This window comes from Pseudorasbora parva, chromosome 1, assembly GCF_024679245.1.
Source record: "Pseudorasbora parva isolate DD20220531a chromosome 1, ASM2467924v1, whole genome shotgun sequence".
Classification (NCBI taxonomy): domain Eukaryota; kingdom Metazoa; phylum Chordata; class Actinopteri; order Cypriniformes; family Gobionidae; genus Pseudorasbora; species Pseudorasbora parva.
The window spans coordinates 12233764-12251503 of NC_090172.1; the positions used below are offsets into that span (position 1 = coordinate 12233764).

A 17740-nucleotide genomic window follows, 5' to 3' on the forward strand; every position below is an offset into this window, starting at 1 on the left:
GGCAGATAAAACGTGCTTTACAACTGTAATTGAAGGCGTCAGTGTCCAAATACCGCCAACTGGCCTATTGACGTCTCCTTATTTGACTTGGATTGCCTCACTTTGTAGAAGGGCCGCTGCACAGTCCACCGTTTGAAAAGGGTTCAAAGAACTTCAAAGTTTCCGTGGCGAGTTACGAGCAACGAGCAATGTCACGGAGGAGTTGTTTTCATTGGACTTACAGAGCGGTGAAAACCTCGAGAGCGAAGTTCTCTTTTCGAGAGGAAAAGTTTCTTACTAGGGAACGGTGATTTGTGATTTGTGCCCTCCGTTTCCCTTTAGATACCTCGCGCTGAAATTGGAACTACCCCCGAAACACACATGGTACAATCCAATGCACCTTTTGATCATTCCAGCAGAAGCAGCAGCGACTGACTGACTGTGGAACAACATTTCAAGGTTCTTGGTGGAGTTGCGGCGTCCCGATTTGTCTGTAGTTTAACTTAACCCGTGAGCGAACGGGATCACAGACGCTTTAAACAATGGTTTTTAAAGAGTTATTCATCTAATTCAGTTGATCTGAAGGGTGCTGATACTTGAAAGAAACATTTGCGAAAACACTGCACGACCGAGACAGGATTCTTCACGATGAGGCTCACTGCGGTGCTTTGTGGCAGTCTTTTAACTTTCATGCTTCTCGCCGAGGGTAAGTGTTTTGGAGTTCTTTGCCCTTTCTTTGAGAAGTAAACACGTCGTTACTTGTAAATACAGTCGCCAGTGTGTGAAGAATAGCTTAGAAAACAGCCCGAGCGGACAGAATTGAACCGAGTGATCTTCAAAGAGTTATAGCAGACATTTACACAAACAAAACAAAACAGAGTCGTGATAAATTCAGACCGCGTTAAAGCAGAAAATCACCTCACGATGGTCAATTTGCCAATATATGTAACTATTACTAGCTATAGTTAGGGATGTAGCCATATAAATAGAATTGAATTTACCGTGCAGAGAAATTATGCTGAAACGAACTTGATGCCTTTCGTTTGCGTAAACGTGGACGTTTCAACAATATAACATGTGAAGTAGTCTATCTTTTGAATACCCTGTATATTTATAAAATATATAATCACCACTTGGTTGTAAGTCAACATCGCCGCACTCACTGTATTTGCAACATGTTGGAACAGCCGCTGCACGCGGGCAGGAATGTAGCCACTTCAAAGCGCAGGTTCGGCCTTAATAAAGAAATACAAGGACGCAGAATATATACAGATAAATTACACAGGGTTGCGTCAGTGAAAATGCATCGATATGCCTGTAAATGTCAACTAGATGTCTTCCCTTGTATATCAGGAAACAAAAGACCCTCGGAGCGATTACAAACAGTGTGCGTAGCCTACATGTATATCTGTGAGTTTCATTATTCACTGTATGCTTTCCAAACAATTTCACCTCTTACATAACACTACGTGTAATTATATGTATCTGTGCCATGCCTTGTTATATACACACATTGTTATATTCACATTATTCTGAAAATCTTTCATGTTTAAATGTAATGTTTCGCTTGCTTGAGGTCTTGTTCAATATGATCTAAAGAATAAATCATGACACAAACTGTTCAAACAAAAAATGTAACTATGCATATAGACAAATTACACTGCATTTAGGTTCACACACTATTCAAGATGTAGATCATGTTTTGTTTAGGTGCACAACTGGACTTTTTTTTAAGTGAATAAAACCCTTGACCACAAAACCAGTCATAAGGGTCAATTTTTTTTTTTAATTGAGATGCTCCATCTGAAAGCTGAATGTTGATTCTTTCCATTGATGTGTGGAATCGATTTGTTAGGATAGCAGAATATTTGGCTGAGATACAACTATCTGGAATGCGAGGGTGCAAACAAATCTAAATATTGTGAAGATTGCCTTTAAATTGTCCGCATGAAGTCCTTAACAATGCATATTACTTCTTATAATACATTTTTGAGATATTTGCATTAGGAAAGTTACAAAATACCTTTATGGAACATTAATGTTACTTAATATCCTAATTATTTTTTGCCATTCATTTTGACCCATACAATGTATTGTTGGCTATTGCCAGAAATATACAATTTTCTTAGGGTTAGTCACATGGACATGATTTGTTTATTCACTCTAGATTTTTTTTCTTTCTATGAAAAACATTGCAGAGGGATTGAACACTCAGACATACTACTGAAATTATGTTGTCTATTAAAAAAGACTAATTTATAACCCACCAGGAAACAAATATGAAGTTATAATGTGCCATTGCATAAACCAGTCAACATATGAACCAACATCCACATTCTGCATGACCTTTAAACTTTTGTCAGTACTGTTAAAGATGAACTATAAAATCTGTATCATCCATGGGTCTGGTTGTTCTGAGATGTGGAAACCTCATAAAACAGGATTATTCTGTTTGGTTTATTCTTAAGCTGACGCTTCCTAATGTTTGTTACGTTTATAGTCATTGGCAACCATATAGCTCTATCAATGTCCTGTATGGGCTTTTTATAAAGTGTGTGAAAATGTGTGGCAATGTCTTAAGTTTCTCACAACCCCCCTGGGCATTAGCTCTAATGTCATGATCCCATTCAACTACTCTTAAGATGCGTATATACACTCTTAATTGCCTTAGGAGTTCTGCCGTCAAAAACAGCCCAAGTTGATGCATTTTCAGTAAAGCAACTAAAAGATTTTGAGTATTTGTAAAAAATCAGTAAATAAATTCTTGTTCTTGAAAACTAAGCTATTTAAAAAAATTCATGGAAATTTCATTATGTAGGATAAATTGGTTTTTGATATTTTGGATAAATCAATATTTAAAAATATTAATTACGAATGTCAATCTCTATTGATCTGTGCTAATAATCAGTGAGATATCAAATACTTCAGCAACATCTCATAGGTAATTTGGAAACATTTAAACTTATTGTGATAAGGACATTTTGTAGAGGAGTTAAAATTTAAACAAAATGCTTTGAGTTCTTAGTGACTTGAATTATTTGTTGGGTTGTCTAATGCATCAAATTGTGTAATTATTATTATATATTGGTCTGCATGAGTGTAATTGTTACAAGTTTGTACGCTATACATTAAAAAGGTATTTTATATTGAACCTTAAAGAGTTCTGTCAGGTGCTTCATATATGGAATCTTTTAGGGGTTCCCATGTAAGGATTATTTTATGGATTTAGTTTTAATGAATTAAATTAGTTAATTATTTTAATTTACATGAAATGTTATGAGTTAAACACCATGTAAACATACTTAGGTTAAATTAAAATATAACCCAGGGATAATTCACCCCAAAATGAGCCTCTGATTTGCTCACCCAAGAGTAATCCTAGTGTATATGACATTCTTCTTTTAGACAAATACAATCAGTTACATTAAAAAAAAGTCCTGGCTCTTTCAAGCTTTATAATGGCATTGACTTGATGTTTTGTTTTTGATGTCCATAAAAGTTCATATATCCATCATATAACTGCTCCACACGGCTCTGGGGGGTTAACAAAGGCCTTCTGAAGTGATGGGTATGTGTAAGAAAAATATCCATATTTAAAACTTTATAGATAAAATAACTAGCTTCCGGCAGTCAAAGGTATGCGAGTCGACTTATAGGGAAAGAGGAACCCTTGACACATGCGTCAGAAGCGCAATAGAGCAAAACAAAACACTGGTCATGAATTAGGATTCAATATAAGAGAAGAGGGGCTTGAGTTTGTTGCCCAGCACTATAAGCCAGAGTGTCAGGAGATACTTTTTTTTTTTTTTAGCACAAGTAGATTTGCGTACCGCTGACCACCGGAAGCTAGTTGTTTTAGTCTATAAAGTTTTAATTATGGATATTTTTTTTACACAAACGCACCACTTTGGGTCAGAAAGCCTAACTCCCTGGAGCTGTGTGGAGCAGTTATATGATGGATGGATGCACTTTTATGTACTTTAAAAACGAATCATCAAGTCAATGTCATTATAAAGCTGGGAAGAGCCATTTTTAAATATAACTCTGATTGTATTCGTCTGAAAGGAGAATGTCATATACACCTAGGATTACTTGAGGGTGAGTAAATCATGGGCTCATTTTCATTTATCCCTTTAAACATGAAAGTAAAGGATTCTTTAAAATTGAGTCGAGAAACCTGAAGATTAAGAAAAATGTGAAGCTTGAGGCATTTTAGAATAGGTGCTTTTGAGGTATTTTAAAATTAAAAAGGCCTTTTGGAAAATGAGCTGTTGATCATGGTGTCTACGTGTTGGCACATGTTTGATAGTGCAGTAATTAACAGTTACAGACAGTCTATGACTAATATTCTAAGACAGTTTGATTTGGAGAATCCATGTTAATAATGGGAAAAAAAATTATGTGCTTAGGGCTGGGCAATTATGTGAATCTTATTTCACATGCAAGTGATTTTAGTTTTACAATAACAGTATTATCACAGTATAGCTATTTTTATTTAAATAAACCAGTGATTTAGAAGACAACAAGAAGTTTTCAGGTGCAGTAGGTCTATCAAACAAAAGCTTTTAAGTAGGAATTCTACAGAAATTTGAAAAATCAAATGTAAAAATAAAACATTCAGTGCTTGAATTAAATAGAAACTTTTTTTAATCAGTTATAAAGCTACAAAAGTTATGAAGTAAATTACAGTGAGTGATTTTTCTACATTTACATTTACATTTAATCATTTACATTGAATCATTTAGCAGACGCTTTTATCCAAAGCGACTTACAAAAAAGGGGAGAGTAATAGAAGCAACGAAACAGACAAGGCCAACAACCTGTAAGAACTGTAAGAAATCTCAATTAATTAGCACAGTACACAATTTTTTTCTATTTGTCTTGATTAACATTACACAATAATGACACAGAATGCAGCATTAGGGTGCTGTCCCTTTAAGACCAAATGGACGAATCCAATATATTGGATCCCATTTTTTTATACCCTCTACTGTTTACTTTCACTTAAGATTTAACCAACTGTGAATACTCACATGTGGCCTGTTGCTCAAAGCTGGTTTCAGTTGTAAGGTAAGTTTAAGATTAGTTTGAGCAAACTCTGTTTTTTTGGGGCTCAAGAAGGTGGATTGGTTTTTAGCGGTGTTCATCACCATGGTAAATTACACTACATGGCTAACCTGTTCCAATAGGGTCTGGCTGCAGACTTGCACTCTCAGAGCTTGAACGCTCAGTCAACTGCACTTCCGCTGCAAGTGACGTCACTTGCTGAACCTGCTCTCCACTGCCCAATAACGTCTCCGACTGACGCCACATGCTCCGCTGCCCAATCATGGTTATAAAGGTCTTTATTATGTATATCTATCTGCGACCACTCAATCTCCCAATATGGTTCAAGAGTCATTGACGTAAGGCTTGGTTGTGTTTATGGGGCGCAGTATAACATGTCTTAATACTTTTTAAAAAAAATGTAATGCCATGTTTTTCTTATATTTTACCTTTATTCCACACCGCTGTCTCCACTGTCCTTTGAACGGCTCGTTTGCTTCCTACTTCTATGAAGCCCATCCCTCCGAAAAATGCAATGGTCTTAGATTGGTTAGATGGCCAAATGTAGTTTCATGTATTTTTATTGGCTGAAGTGCCAAGCACAGGTTGCCGGAAACGCCACGGCCCTTACCATTACGGGCAGAAGTCACATCTGCGGTGACTAGCAAGGGTTTATGATGTCACCAACCCAGGAAGAAGCTTGGTGTAGTCCAAACCGGCCGTTTTTGTAGGCAATAAACTGCCATAACTTTAAAAGACAAAATCTGTTTGCATTGAACGTTCCGCGCTGTAACTTTACACATAGTGTTTATGCTCAAGCAGCAACATTACACACTAACTAAAGTTAGAAAAGTGAAATCGCAATCAGCTGCAAGTAAAGATGCAATAAATCCACACCCCCTGTATCTCGTGTTCCAAATTTGCAGTTTATAGTAAAAAAAACAAAACATTAGAGACAAAATTGCTCATCCTTTGGCACTAATTAATTATTATATTTATATTATACGAATTATAATTACTTTGAATTAATATAATTATCATATTAATTAACAAGTAGACAAATATCAATATAAATACAGCATGCATTCATATTTTTTTTAAACAACGTGTAATTCACTTGAGCTCTTTGTGAACCTATAATTAGGCATATTTCTTTGATTCACATCATGCATTGATATAGTGAGATATTCTTTCCGCAGCCTTCTCAAACTGTCGCTGCAGCAGCAGTGTTTATTCCTGCTTTGTAAACACATTTAATTTCATGAAAATTTTCAAAACGATCTCTCAATCTTCTGAAGAGAAGTGAATCAAACGGACACCGTGTTTGGCTGTTTGCTGCACGTGTCACACTTTCAGGTGCACGCGCTTCAGAGTTAATCGCTAACTCTGGATTAAACCTGGAGTTGACAGAGAAAGTTTATACAGAGCTTTGAGAACTTGAACTTGATTTAAACCAGGTTGGATTTATCTGGATTAGTGCTGCAACGACGCGTCGACGTCATCGATTACGTTGACTACAAAAATATGTCGACGTGCGTGAAATGCGTCGACACGTCACACTGTTTGTTTACATCTCGCGTAATGGCATACAGGGAATGGAGAAAGTTGCATTCTATCACAAAAACAGAGACCACTGTTATCAAAAGTATGGAAATACTTTAAACAGAGGACAAATAAAATGGCCCTTTGTTCCCTTTGCAAAACCGATATGGTGTACCACGGCAGCACAACTGCGATGCGCGAGCACCTCAGAGGAAAACATCTCGGCGCTCTCCGGTGTTACGGTTTAACTGGTTTCCGTGTAATCTGGTGACCAACTTCCTGGTTTAGGTCTGATATTCTTGCGCTTGCGGCATTCTGAAAAGTTGAGATGAACTCGATGCGGTGCGGACTCGCCTGAAAAAAATGAGCGCGTTGCTTCCATTATGAGCGCGCTTATCACGCGCCTAGATTGGAAATAATGAACTTGAGCGCGCAAAAGACGTGATATGTGAACGGCCTCTTAAAAGACAACGTGCCGCGAGACAACAGTCACAAACCACCAAGCTACCCCGAATCAGCTCCAGATCTCTGGAAACCAAGCAAAACCTTAGCAGAACCCTGACTACCACTTTATGGTTTGTGATGCTAAAGAACATTTCATGACGTCTCAGACAACTGTAAATGTATGGCTACTGTGGTTTAATTATAAACGCTACCATAAACTCATATTTACCATAGTAAAATAATTTTCTTTGCCTCTTTATTATTTCATACTGTAAAAACTTCAACCACATTGATTGAAAATGAATAAAGGTTGAAATATTATATTAGAACTTGTACTTATATATTTTTTTGTAAAGTTATCCAAAGGATTCATGAGCCTATTACAAAAAAGAACATTAGATTAATTATTTATTGGGAAAAAAATAATCGTTAGATTAGTCGACTAATCGAAAAAATAATCGTTAGATTAGTCGACAGAAAAAATAATCGTTAGTTGCAGCTCTAATCTGGATTTGTCAATTCTAAACCTACTCTGAAACTCAGTTTGTTCAGCTAGCTTTATGCAACAGGCCTCAAGACTGGCATTTTGACAAAATTAGCTGTTTATTTGACCATGCGAGCAATAAAGACTAAAGTATACTTAGTTTTTATGGATATTCCAGTGTTCGCGTACAGTGTGCATGACACAAATTTAGTCACCAGAATTGTACATGCTGCCTGTACATGCTGCCTGTTTTTTGTAACATCACTTACTTGGTACGCACAGGACACAGATTCACATTAAATTTGTTTTGCAATACTCAGTTGTTTTAGCCTAAGAAGCCAGATCCACATAAAGATGTTTGGTCTGAGAATTCGCCATTAAAAGGGTTTAATCCGAGGGGCGGGATAAACGGTTGTCTTTCAAACTCCCTCTGCACGCAATTTGATAGCGCTACAACCAACCAGAGCAACGTGAAGTGGAGCTAGTTGATAATTAAACTTTCACCGTATCCGGTTGGCAAAACTCAGAACACTTCTTCCTTTCTTAAGAAGGATTTCAGTGCCGTTCTTTTCTCAGAGAAAAGCTTAACTCAAAGTCTTTCACAGACGCGGCCAAAGCCGATTCGAAAGACCGCCGTTCCCAGCTTCTTTGTTTACAAGTAGCACGCAATTCTGCCGTCATTATGTTAATCCCCACCCACCGACTCTATACACGATGTGATTGGGCTGACCAGAGTTTGGTTTTTTTCTCAGAAGTCTATGGAGAGTTGCTAGACTACACTTGCGGCAAAATAGATTTGCTGCCGCCAGGGTGCGTCTAGATTTCTAGGCTACAATTTTATCACAAGGTGGCAACATGGGCCTGGATTGTTGTTTCATAGTAGAAAACTAAATTAAAAAGGATGATACAGAGGACGAATACTTCAACAACAACAGAAGCCCGCATAGGCAAGCACTTGTGTGAGATTGTTATGAGGGAACTGCAACTTTAGTTTAAAAGAATACAAATACATTTTTATTGTTCATAACTTCTGGAGAATAATAGCGCAGACACTGTTCAAAGAGCACATGTCTATCGTCTGCGCAAGCTGCCAAATGGAGTATACTTTGAAAGGCTATGCGTTCAACCGTACATTACATACATTAGTGCACGCATAAAAGACAAAGTATACTTTTAGGCTTCAGTCATGAAAGACAACTTAAGCTAGGTGTACACTGAAAAAAAATGCAGTTTTCTTGCGTGCATTTGTATTTAAATGTTTCTTGACTGTCGTACAGTCTGACATTAATGACAGCTGAGATCTTACAGTGTGACATGCCTTACAGGAGGGATCATGTTTGTATAGTCTAACAAGCAACAGTTGTAAAGGGCTATTGTACATCGTGCAGTGTGCACCCGGCTTTAGTTCGGTACTGGCACATTGACAGATAGACCAAACATTTAGAAGGCTATTTAAAGAAAGCCCAGTTTTAACTTATTGGTTGATTTGACTGGTTGACTTTAATGTTCTTTGAGCTACCTCTAAATGTGGGATAATTTGGGCAAATAGGTTTCTGGCCTGCTCACTCCTGCTGTCTGCCACTCCTCTGACTCAGACAGTGGATGTGTTTTTGTGGGTTGATATTTTCAACCTGTGAATGACATTATTTTATTTTGTGCAGTACATGATGGCACTAGGGTGTGCACACAACCAAATTAAACTATGGTATTTCATTATTTTACTCAACCTCAACCTGTGTGTCTGTGGTGCCATTTCAGCAAAATTGCATTTGCTTTTGGGTTTTGAAATGTCCAGTCAGTGAGTGGTGCTAAAAGAGCATTCAGTTTTATGCAAAAATAGATGAACGTGAAGCAAGAACGGTTTTATTATGTTGGTTATTGTATGCATTGTGGCAGTTTGGAAATTAAATTTCTTGAGTGATTCTAAAAGGTTAAAGGGTTAGTTCACCCATAAAATGAAAATTAGACCATGATTTACTCACCCTCAAGCATTCTTGACATTCTTCTTTCAGACAAATAAAATGATATTAGAGTTATAACAGAGTTATATTAAAAATGTCCTGGTTCTTCCCAGCTTTATAGTGGCAGTGAATTGTTGGGTCATTATTTTTTGAAGTCCATAAGTGCATCTATCCATCATATAACTGCTCCGGGGGGTTAAGAAAGGCCTTCTCACGCGAAAGTGGCATGTTTATGTACCTTATACTTTAAAACGTAATAGACTAAAATACGGTGGTCAGCGGTACGCAAATCAACTTGTGCTAACATTAGATAGTTTTGGTTTATATGATGTTTAATGTTGATGATCACATTATTTTTCATAAGCATCAGCTTACATTTTGCTTGTTTTACTCTTTCTTCCTCACATGTTTTGATTAGGATATTCTGTACTCCTTCAGAAGATGAGTACATTTTTTTTTTTTTTTACAAATAACGGGAAATTCTGTGTTTGGCAGGGAAAGAGTTAATATAACTTGGAATATAACAATTGGAATATAACATTTTATTGTATTCGTCTGAAAGATTTGAAAGTAATGTACACTACACTAACCTAACCGATAGTGTTAACAAAAGCAAATGTGAGATGAAAGCACATTTGCTGAATCAATCATTATAGTTGCTTCTACAAGCCTTTGCACTCTTTTATCATGACACAATTTTCATGGGACTTGTACCTGATTGCTTTGCATTTCAACTGCAATGCTTTACCAGGTGAGCAGTCAAGCAAGTACTACATAAGAAAAGCCAAACATATGGAGCTGGTTATGTGATGCAAACTTCAAACTATATTGGTGTACAAAACATGAGGTTTTGAGGCCATAACATACTATTGTCCTAGGAACCACTTAAAAACAAGTCATTATTAGTTTAGATTTAGTGATGCATGTTCAAGAGAAAAATTAAGGTTGCTGTGTAATGTCAATGTAATTTAAGAGAATGTAACATTAGTGTATGCATTGAGAAGGTGTTTAGTGTCTTTAATGGCAAAGTACCCTTTTTATCGGTATCTGTTGTATTCATTAGTGCGGTCGAAATAGCTGGCATTCCTAGTGTTTAAAGAAAGTATTCTGAATCTAGAACAGCTATAGAATGAAGCGGTAAGTAATTTTATTTACTGGGTGCATTGTGTCTAATGAACTCTCACTACTCTTTTTCCCAGGCTGTCTCTGTCTTTCTTTCTCTCTGTCAAAGGCTTTCTGTGTCCTTGGCCTAGAAATCTTTCACTCATCCATGTCACGTTCAGTGGTCCCTCTTTTTTGAAACCCCTTGTCCAACCCCCAACACACACACACACACAGAAATGCATTCACACCACTATGTCTGCATACCCTAAACCATCCAAGAGGCCTCAGCAACAGGCTCTGTTAAAGAGACAATATGGGTTTCTAATAGTAATAGTCCTACAACACAAGGCTTTAAGTAGCAGTATGCAAGTTAAAAGCTCCACTCACTAATGAAGTCAGAGAACTTAAGTGGTCCTTTAGTGTCGGGACAAAATGTCCAAACAAGCCAGCCTCTCTCCCTAGCAATATAGGATGTATGCAAACAATAGCTTTTGACTCTCTGTAGTGTCCCTGTTTGTTTTTTTCTTTAAATCAATGAGGCGGCAGTTGGAAAAGGGTTGTCAAACTTAGAAAAAAGTGGTGTAGCTGCACTAAAAAATGTCTACTCTGTAAAATGTTTTTTTTTTCAAAGTGGTAAATAAAACAAGATTATTAAGTACTTTTTACAAGAAAACACTCCTTTAGTGTTTCAAATTTTCACTTACCATTTCTTTGTAATTAATTTTTTTTAATGATGTTATGAATTCAATTAAGTAGCTAGTAGGGCTGTACTAGAATAATCGAATATTCGAATATTCGTTCGGTGAGGTGGCATTCGATTTTCAGTTTTGAGATTCGAATATTCGTTTTTTGTTTTTTACACGTGACTTCCGTCGCGGACTCATTCTCACTCATGCTTGAACCACCCGTTGGCGAACGTAGTGATTTATTTCATCTCATACTGAATAGTTACAAATTGCCGAAGACCTCAGCTGTTTGGGAGCACTTTAAATTAAGTGAGGATGACAAGACAAAGGTAGTGTGTCAAATATGCAATTTGAAACTGGCCTACCACAACAGCACCACAAGTTTGAAAAATCACAAGTAAGTAGCATGCGCCAAAAAAAAACAAACCTGCTTTTATGCGCTTAATTTGCTATGATAAATAGGCTAATTGCAAATACGACACTATTTAAAAACATACAGCAGCACAGGCTAATAATAATTTGTTTATAGGTACATCCACAGGTATCGCAGCCATCAACATGCTCAACAAAACCCAAACCTTCACAGCAGATCCGAAAACCGTTAACAGAGAAAAGAACGAGAGGGATAACAGATGCCATAGTAGAGTTTGTCGCTATGGATATGAGGCCCGTTAATGTAGTTGAAGGCGAAGGCTTCATAAAATTCATGAAGATAATGGAGCCAGACTACACTACACTGTCTGTTGTATCACTTGTCTGTTTTCGGAGCATAAACCTGCCCGTGTAATGCGTACCGGAAACTGTTCTATTTAAAAGATTATTAAATGTTTATTAATATTTAAAGAATGTGTGCCACCTGATCATATTGCACCAAATGCAACACTGCACTCCACTGGGTCTGCTGCAACACATTTACGATGCCGAAGAGTGAAACGTGAAGTCGTGAAAGATGATACAAATGCAAACCAACACTATTATAATATATTTAGCCCCACCCACCGAAGCTTCGAATATTCGATATTGATTGCCACCTAAGCTTCGAAGCTCAAAAAATGGCATTCGAAACAGCCCTAGTAGCTAGTAGCCTTCTATATACTGGCAAATATTACAGTATACAAACATTACAGACAATAGCAGAAAGCGACCAAGGCAGCTTTGGCATCATGTCAATAACACTTCTATAAATTATTTACTTTTTCTTTACATTTATTGATGTAAACACCCCTAAAGTACTGAAAAAATTACTATTAGGTACCAGGACAGAATTTCAGGTACTGGTTAAAGGGGTCATGAATTGAGAAATCAACTTTCCCTTGAGCTTTTGTTATATAAAAGGTTATGGTAATATAATAATATCCTGTAAGTTTCAGAACTGTAAACTTCCTTGTTAGTCAAAAGAAAAGCTTTTATTGACACCAGGCCCAGCAAACACTTGATCTGGGAATGTGCATCCCTGTGATGACAGAGTGTGGTGAAAAACTGCCTTAACCGAAGAAGATGAACGCCTGTTCTGTAGCCTTGACCACCGATCTGTGCGAGATAAATAACATAAGCCTACGTGGAACTAAACCGGATCGAACTTCCAAGCAATAAACATGCTTCATTCAGATTTCAGTATTATGAATGCATGGATGAACTTTATTTTTAATGAATATCCAGCTCATATGTTGTAGACATTGCGCGTTTGTTCTTTCAATTTACCACAAATTTGTTTGTAAACAAGAGATTGATATCTATTTATTATGTGTAAGTGTCTAACTGAACATAACTTGGCATGTTGTCACAGGCTGGAGAATCCTTTATTTGATGTGTTGTTGGTTCATTAGGATTCAGGATCAGACTCGTACATGTATGGGCCAGGGCTCGCAAACCCCAATTTGCAATGCGTTTTCCAGACAGGCTACCAAAACGTGTCACGGGCCTACCGACGGGCTATCCTAAATAGTGAAATAACATTCCTTTCTTGATGTGTGATGTTCACACTCTTGACTTTGCACAAGTTTTGATCATGCTGATTTGTCTGACTTTGTATTGAGGCTTGTGCATGCGTGCGTGTGTGTATGGTTCGCAGTAATATCCACCGATCAGACCAAGTGATTGGGCCAAGCAATACAAAATATTCCAATCAATTGCCGGTGGATTTGTTTGATAAAGACATTTTGCGAGCCCTGTGGGCGACTCAGTCCGGTTGCCGTTTTCCCACATGCTTTCAGAACTATTCCTTATATGTACTCACAGGGAGCCAAAATATTATATTATGCAAAGCTTATCCAATCATAGCAGTGGGCATAAAAAAAAAATCATAAAAAGTGGGCATTTACTTCTAAGTTTTCAGTGCGGCATGCCCTTTAAAACCCAAAGAAGCATTCCATGAGAGAGCCTCAAAATCAGGGTACAAAAAAGCCTATTACTTATTCATTATTTTTTTTAAATGTAAAAACCATCCAAACGTCATAAGTTGACCTCAGACAACAGAATAAAAAAAATAGATAAAGCCAGTTCATGAACCCTTTAAAATGTGAACGGTACCCAATCTTACTCGTAAAACTTATTCCAATTATCACGTGCACTGAACCAAAAGCCCTGTACTGAAACGGTTTGTTACGAATACATGTACTGTTGTACTTTAACTCATTTGCAGCTGCTTGGTCTTGTGTCACCGAATCATGAGTGGACAAGGCTTAATAAAGGCCCAGGGTGTTTTGTGGTCCAGTTACTCAAACCACATTTAGAATTAGACCTAGTCAAAAACACATGAATATGTGGTGTAACTGCTCATCTCTTTTGATGCGATAACTGAAGGACTGATTGACTTCTCATGCCAATCAACCACTGAGCTAAAAACAAAAGCTTTAAAACTTGTCTGTTACTGTTACAAACAACACACAGATGCTGCAAAACAAAAGGCTGTCTTTCTACTTTAAAATGTCATGTTTAGGTCAATGTTTTATTTGGCATTTCTTTATAATTATTTGTGAAATTAAGCATTTCATGTGTAAATCCTACATCAAATTCAGTGTAGATTTCAGTTATTGTCTTGCAAGTTCTATGTATATGTTCTTTAACACAAAATGTGTTTAAACTAAACTGTACAGTAAACATTTATGATTACAACCTTATCATCAATACCAATTATCTTCAGCCACTATTTTCACTCTTACATTTGTAGATATTTTTTCACTTTTTTTCCTCACTGTCTTGTTCCAGCGTTTCAGGTAGCAGAGCCTAAAGACCATGAAAACCATGGCAACAGTGTTTTCTATGCTATGTTGCAGAAGGATTTCCAGTCTGCTCAGTAGTTTTTTTTGCTGGACTGACTGCAAAAAAAGGGGGAAATATGTTAAGGCACAATGTATGTATTAAATTATATTAAAGCAGAGTCTTCATGCTTTTTGTGTGGCAGCTTCTACTAAATCGTGAGCCACTTTTCAAGCTTTGTCAACATATAAATGTAATAATCTAAGTTATGGGATGATTATGGTTTTGGTTGCTTAGCAACCAGTATATGAGATTTGGAAATATGAAACCTCAGGCTACGAACCCATTTCAGCTGCGGCCTTGAAATTTCACATGTTTTTCTCAAAGGATTAGTTTACTGTAAAGTGAAAATTACCACAATATTTTATTTAAACAATTCTGGTGTAATAAAGGCCTTCTGAAGCAAAAAACACATTATAAAGTAAAATATCTAGCCTCCGCCATACCGCTTTCCTTAATAATAATAATTCATTACATTTATATAGTGCTTTTCTGACACCCAAAGCGCTTTACATATGGAAGGGGGGAAACTCCTCAACCACCACCAATGGAATTTATTTAACTTATGAAGAAAGTGTAACGCCTCTTGCAGTTCAAAAAGCTTTCGCTATGTCCGACATCATGTCACATTGTGGTTTTTTTGTATCTCGTATTCGCATTGCATCTGGTGTAGAAAGAGCTTGGCGCTGGAATCTTATCACATCACATTTACATGTTACAAGTAAGGCTAACATGTTCACACTGAAAAACGTAAATGTTTTTATATCATGGGAACTTTAACAGAAGACATGTTACAAGATGCAACTGATGCAACAGCTAAAATGTTTATCTCATGAATATGTACATAGACCAACTGTTTTAAAAAGAGCATATGATCTAGCAAGAACATTTACAGATTGTACTATGCATTGTTATTCAGAATTTTTGTACGATACTTGACGAGTGAGAGGGTTTCTAATTTGGCAACATCTGACAGCTCAGGCACTGATTGTGATTTGTACAATATTATAAAATGGTTTACTATGAGTTTGTATATCATTGTTAATGACTTCAGTAGCCACAATGAAATTGACAATGAATAAATTACTTATATGTTGAAAATAACATTCAAGCTGTGAGCTCAAAAACAAACAAGTGTATTTCATGATACAGATTGTATCCATTACAATTTAATTATATGAAAATGCTTTATGTATTTTTAAAGGGGGTCATATAATGCCATTTTTATACAAGTTAATATGATTATTTAGTTTCTAAATGAAAACTTTGTAATATATTTTAATTAAAAATTCTCATTAGTATTGTAAAAACACAAATTTTACCTGGTCAAAAACAGCTCTGTTTTCACCAAGCCATTTCTGTGTACAGCTTTAAATGATGAATGACCCCACCCCTCTGTTCTGTGGGGCGACACGAGGAGTGTTGCTATTGACAACAGTAGAGGCGAAACGTTAGTCTCTGAGGACAGATCATAGACTGTAAAAAATATCTGTGCAACTCTATCAATTTAAACCGGAGTCAGACCCGGGACAAGATGACAGCTCCAACGAAATTCGACATTTAAGGCTAAACAGGATGTTTCTGAATAACGTAATGCCACTTTATGTACTAGCAAAGTAATGTTAGCGCAAATGCTATGTGTTTACTGATTTATATGTTAGTTCATTGACAGATTGATGTTACACTAGGGATGCTCATTTCGGTTAATTTTCCTGACCGACAACCGATGCTCATTAATCGATTATTAACCGTTAACTGATAAGATTATAATATTGAATTGGCAATACATAATCCTATTTGCGAGTGTCTGTGACACGTTACAAATAGTTTTTCACGTGTTTTTTTACTGTGCAAACCGCAGAACAGGTTAGCAACAGAACCTCGATTCACTATCTCATTTTCACGCACCTGCAGCGTTTCTGACAACAGAGAAACAATAAAATCATTTAAATAAAAAGCAGAAAAAATAAATAGGCCTACACTAAATATTTTCACTAAATCAATTACCAAACTGAGATGATAAAACGAAAATACACTGAATCCGTTTAAAGCTTTGAACAACCGGATTAGTTTTTTCCCCCCGTCAAATAAAAATAGCAGGCCTACCTCAATCCACACCTTGACTACTTTTTTATTTTTAAAAAGTAACATGTCTAAGTGATGTGGGTTAGTCTGACTGGAGCACAGCCTGTTGACCGTTATACCCGCGGAAAAAAGCCTTATTTGTTTACTTTCGTCTGTCTCAGCAGCGTGCGCCTCGAGGCTCCTCGGATATGCGGACTGCGTGTGTCGTCTGTTTGGGGAAGTGTTTATACTCGACGCGCTCACCATTGTACTGTTCTTTGAAACGACAGAGGGCGACTTGTAGTAATTGTTCTATAAACCAACAGTGGCGAGAAGAACATACGTGACAATTTTTATTTTAGTAAATGTGACCAAAACCACACTATGAAAAGCATTAAGCAAACATTAAGGCTTCAGATGGGACTGCTGGAGTATGCCTGGTGTAGAGTATGTTACTATGCCTGGTGCCCGGGGAATATAGAGACGCCTAGCTAGAGCGACCAGCCAGCCTCGGGAAGCGCTTTTCATTTGCTTTCCTCCACCAGTCAGGAGCTTGTACTACTGCTAGATTGTAATACCAGCAGTAGTACAAAAGTGCATGTAAGCATTTTTAGCTTATTTTGCAGGTAACTTCTTTACCCTTTCTGTCGAAATAGTCTCACACAGTAGGCTTCATTCCCATTGCTTCATTTTGCGAAATATGTCTCTGTCGGCACGTGTGGTTGTGCCGACGCACCCTTTGAGTTGGCAAATACAGTTTTTTCTTTTAACCATGCAGCAAACAAACAAAGAAATGCGTAAAAAAAAAAACCTTTAAACAGTTTAACTGATAGTGTTTATTGGTCAAAATTCTTACTATCGGTTAAACAGTCAATATGAGCATCCCTATGTTACACCTAATGCCAATAAAAACTTTTTTTCTGTTAATGTTGGTTTGTCAGTGATACGTAACGTTATCTAGGCATTGTAATAACTGTAACAGCACACCATTTTTTTTACAGTAACAGACACAGTTATAAACCATCTACATAATTAAGCTTAGTGTTACCACGTCCATGTTACCTTTAAAACCAGCGTACACAGTTTGTAATAACACAATAACCATAATGCGTTGTTCATTATAAACGTTGGGATTATGATTTCTATTGAGAACGTCATACTTAGAAAGCATG

The 17740-nt window shown here is 36.9% G+C and overlaps 1 protein-coding gene across 2 annotated transcripts in view; it reads left to right on the forward strand.

Moving 5' to 3' along the window:
• Positions 1-400: 400 nt before the first annotated feature.
• Positions 401-17740, forward strand: part of lrp4 (low density lipoprotein receptor-related protein 4) — a 132776-nt gene continuing 115436 nt past the window's right edge. For both annotated transcript variants that reach the window (XM_067423339.1, XM_067423418.1), the window contains exon 1: positions 401-685. In XM_067423339.1, the coding sequence (XP_067279440.1) occupies positions 628-685 (58 nt within the window). In that variant the 5' untranslated portion in view covers positions 401-627. The remainder of the gene's footprint in view (positions 686-17740) is intronic.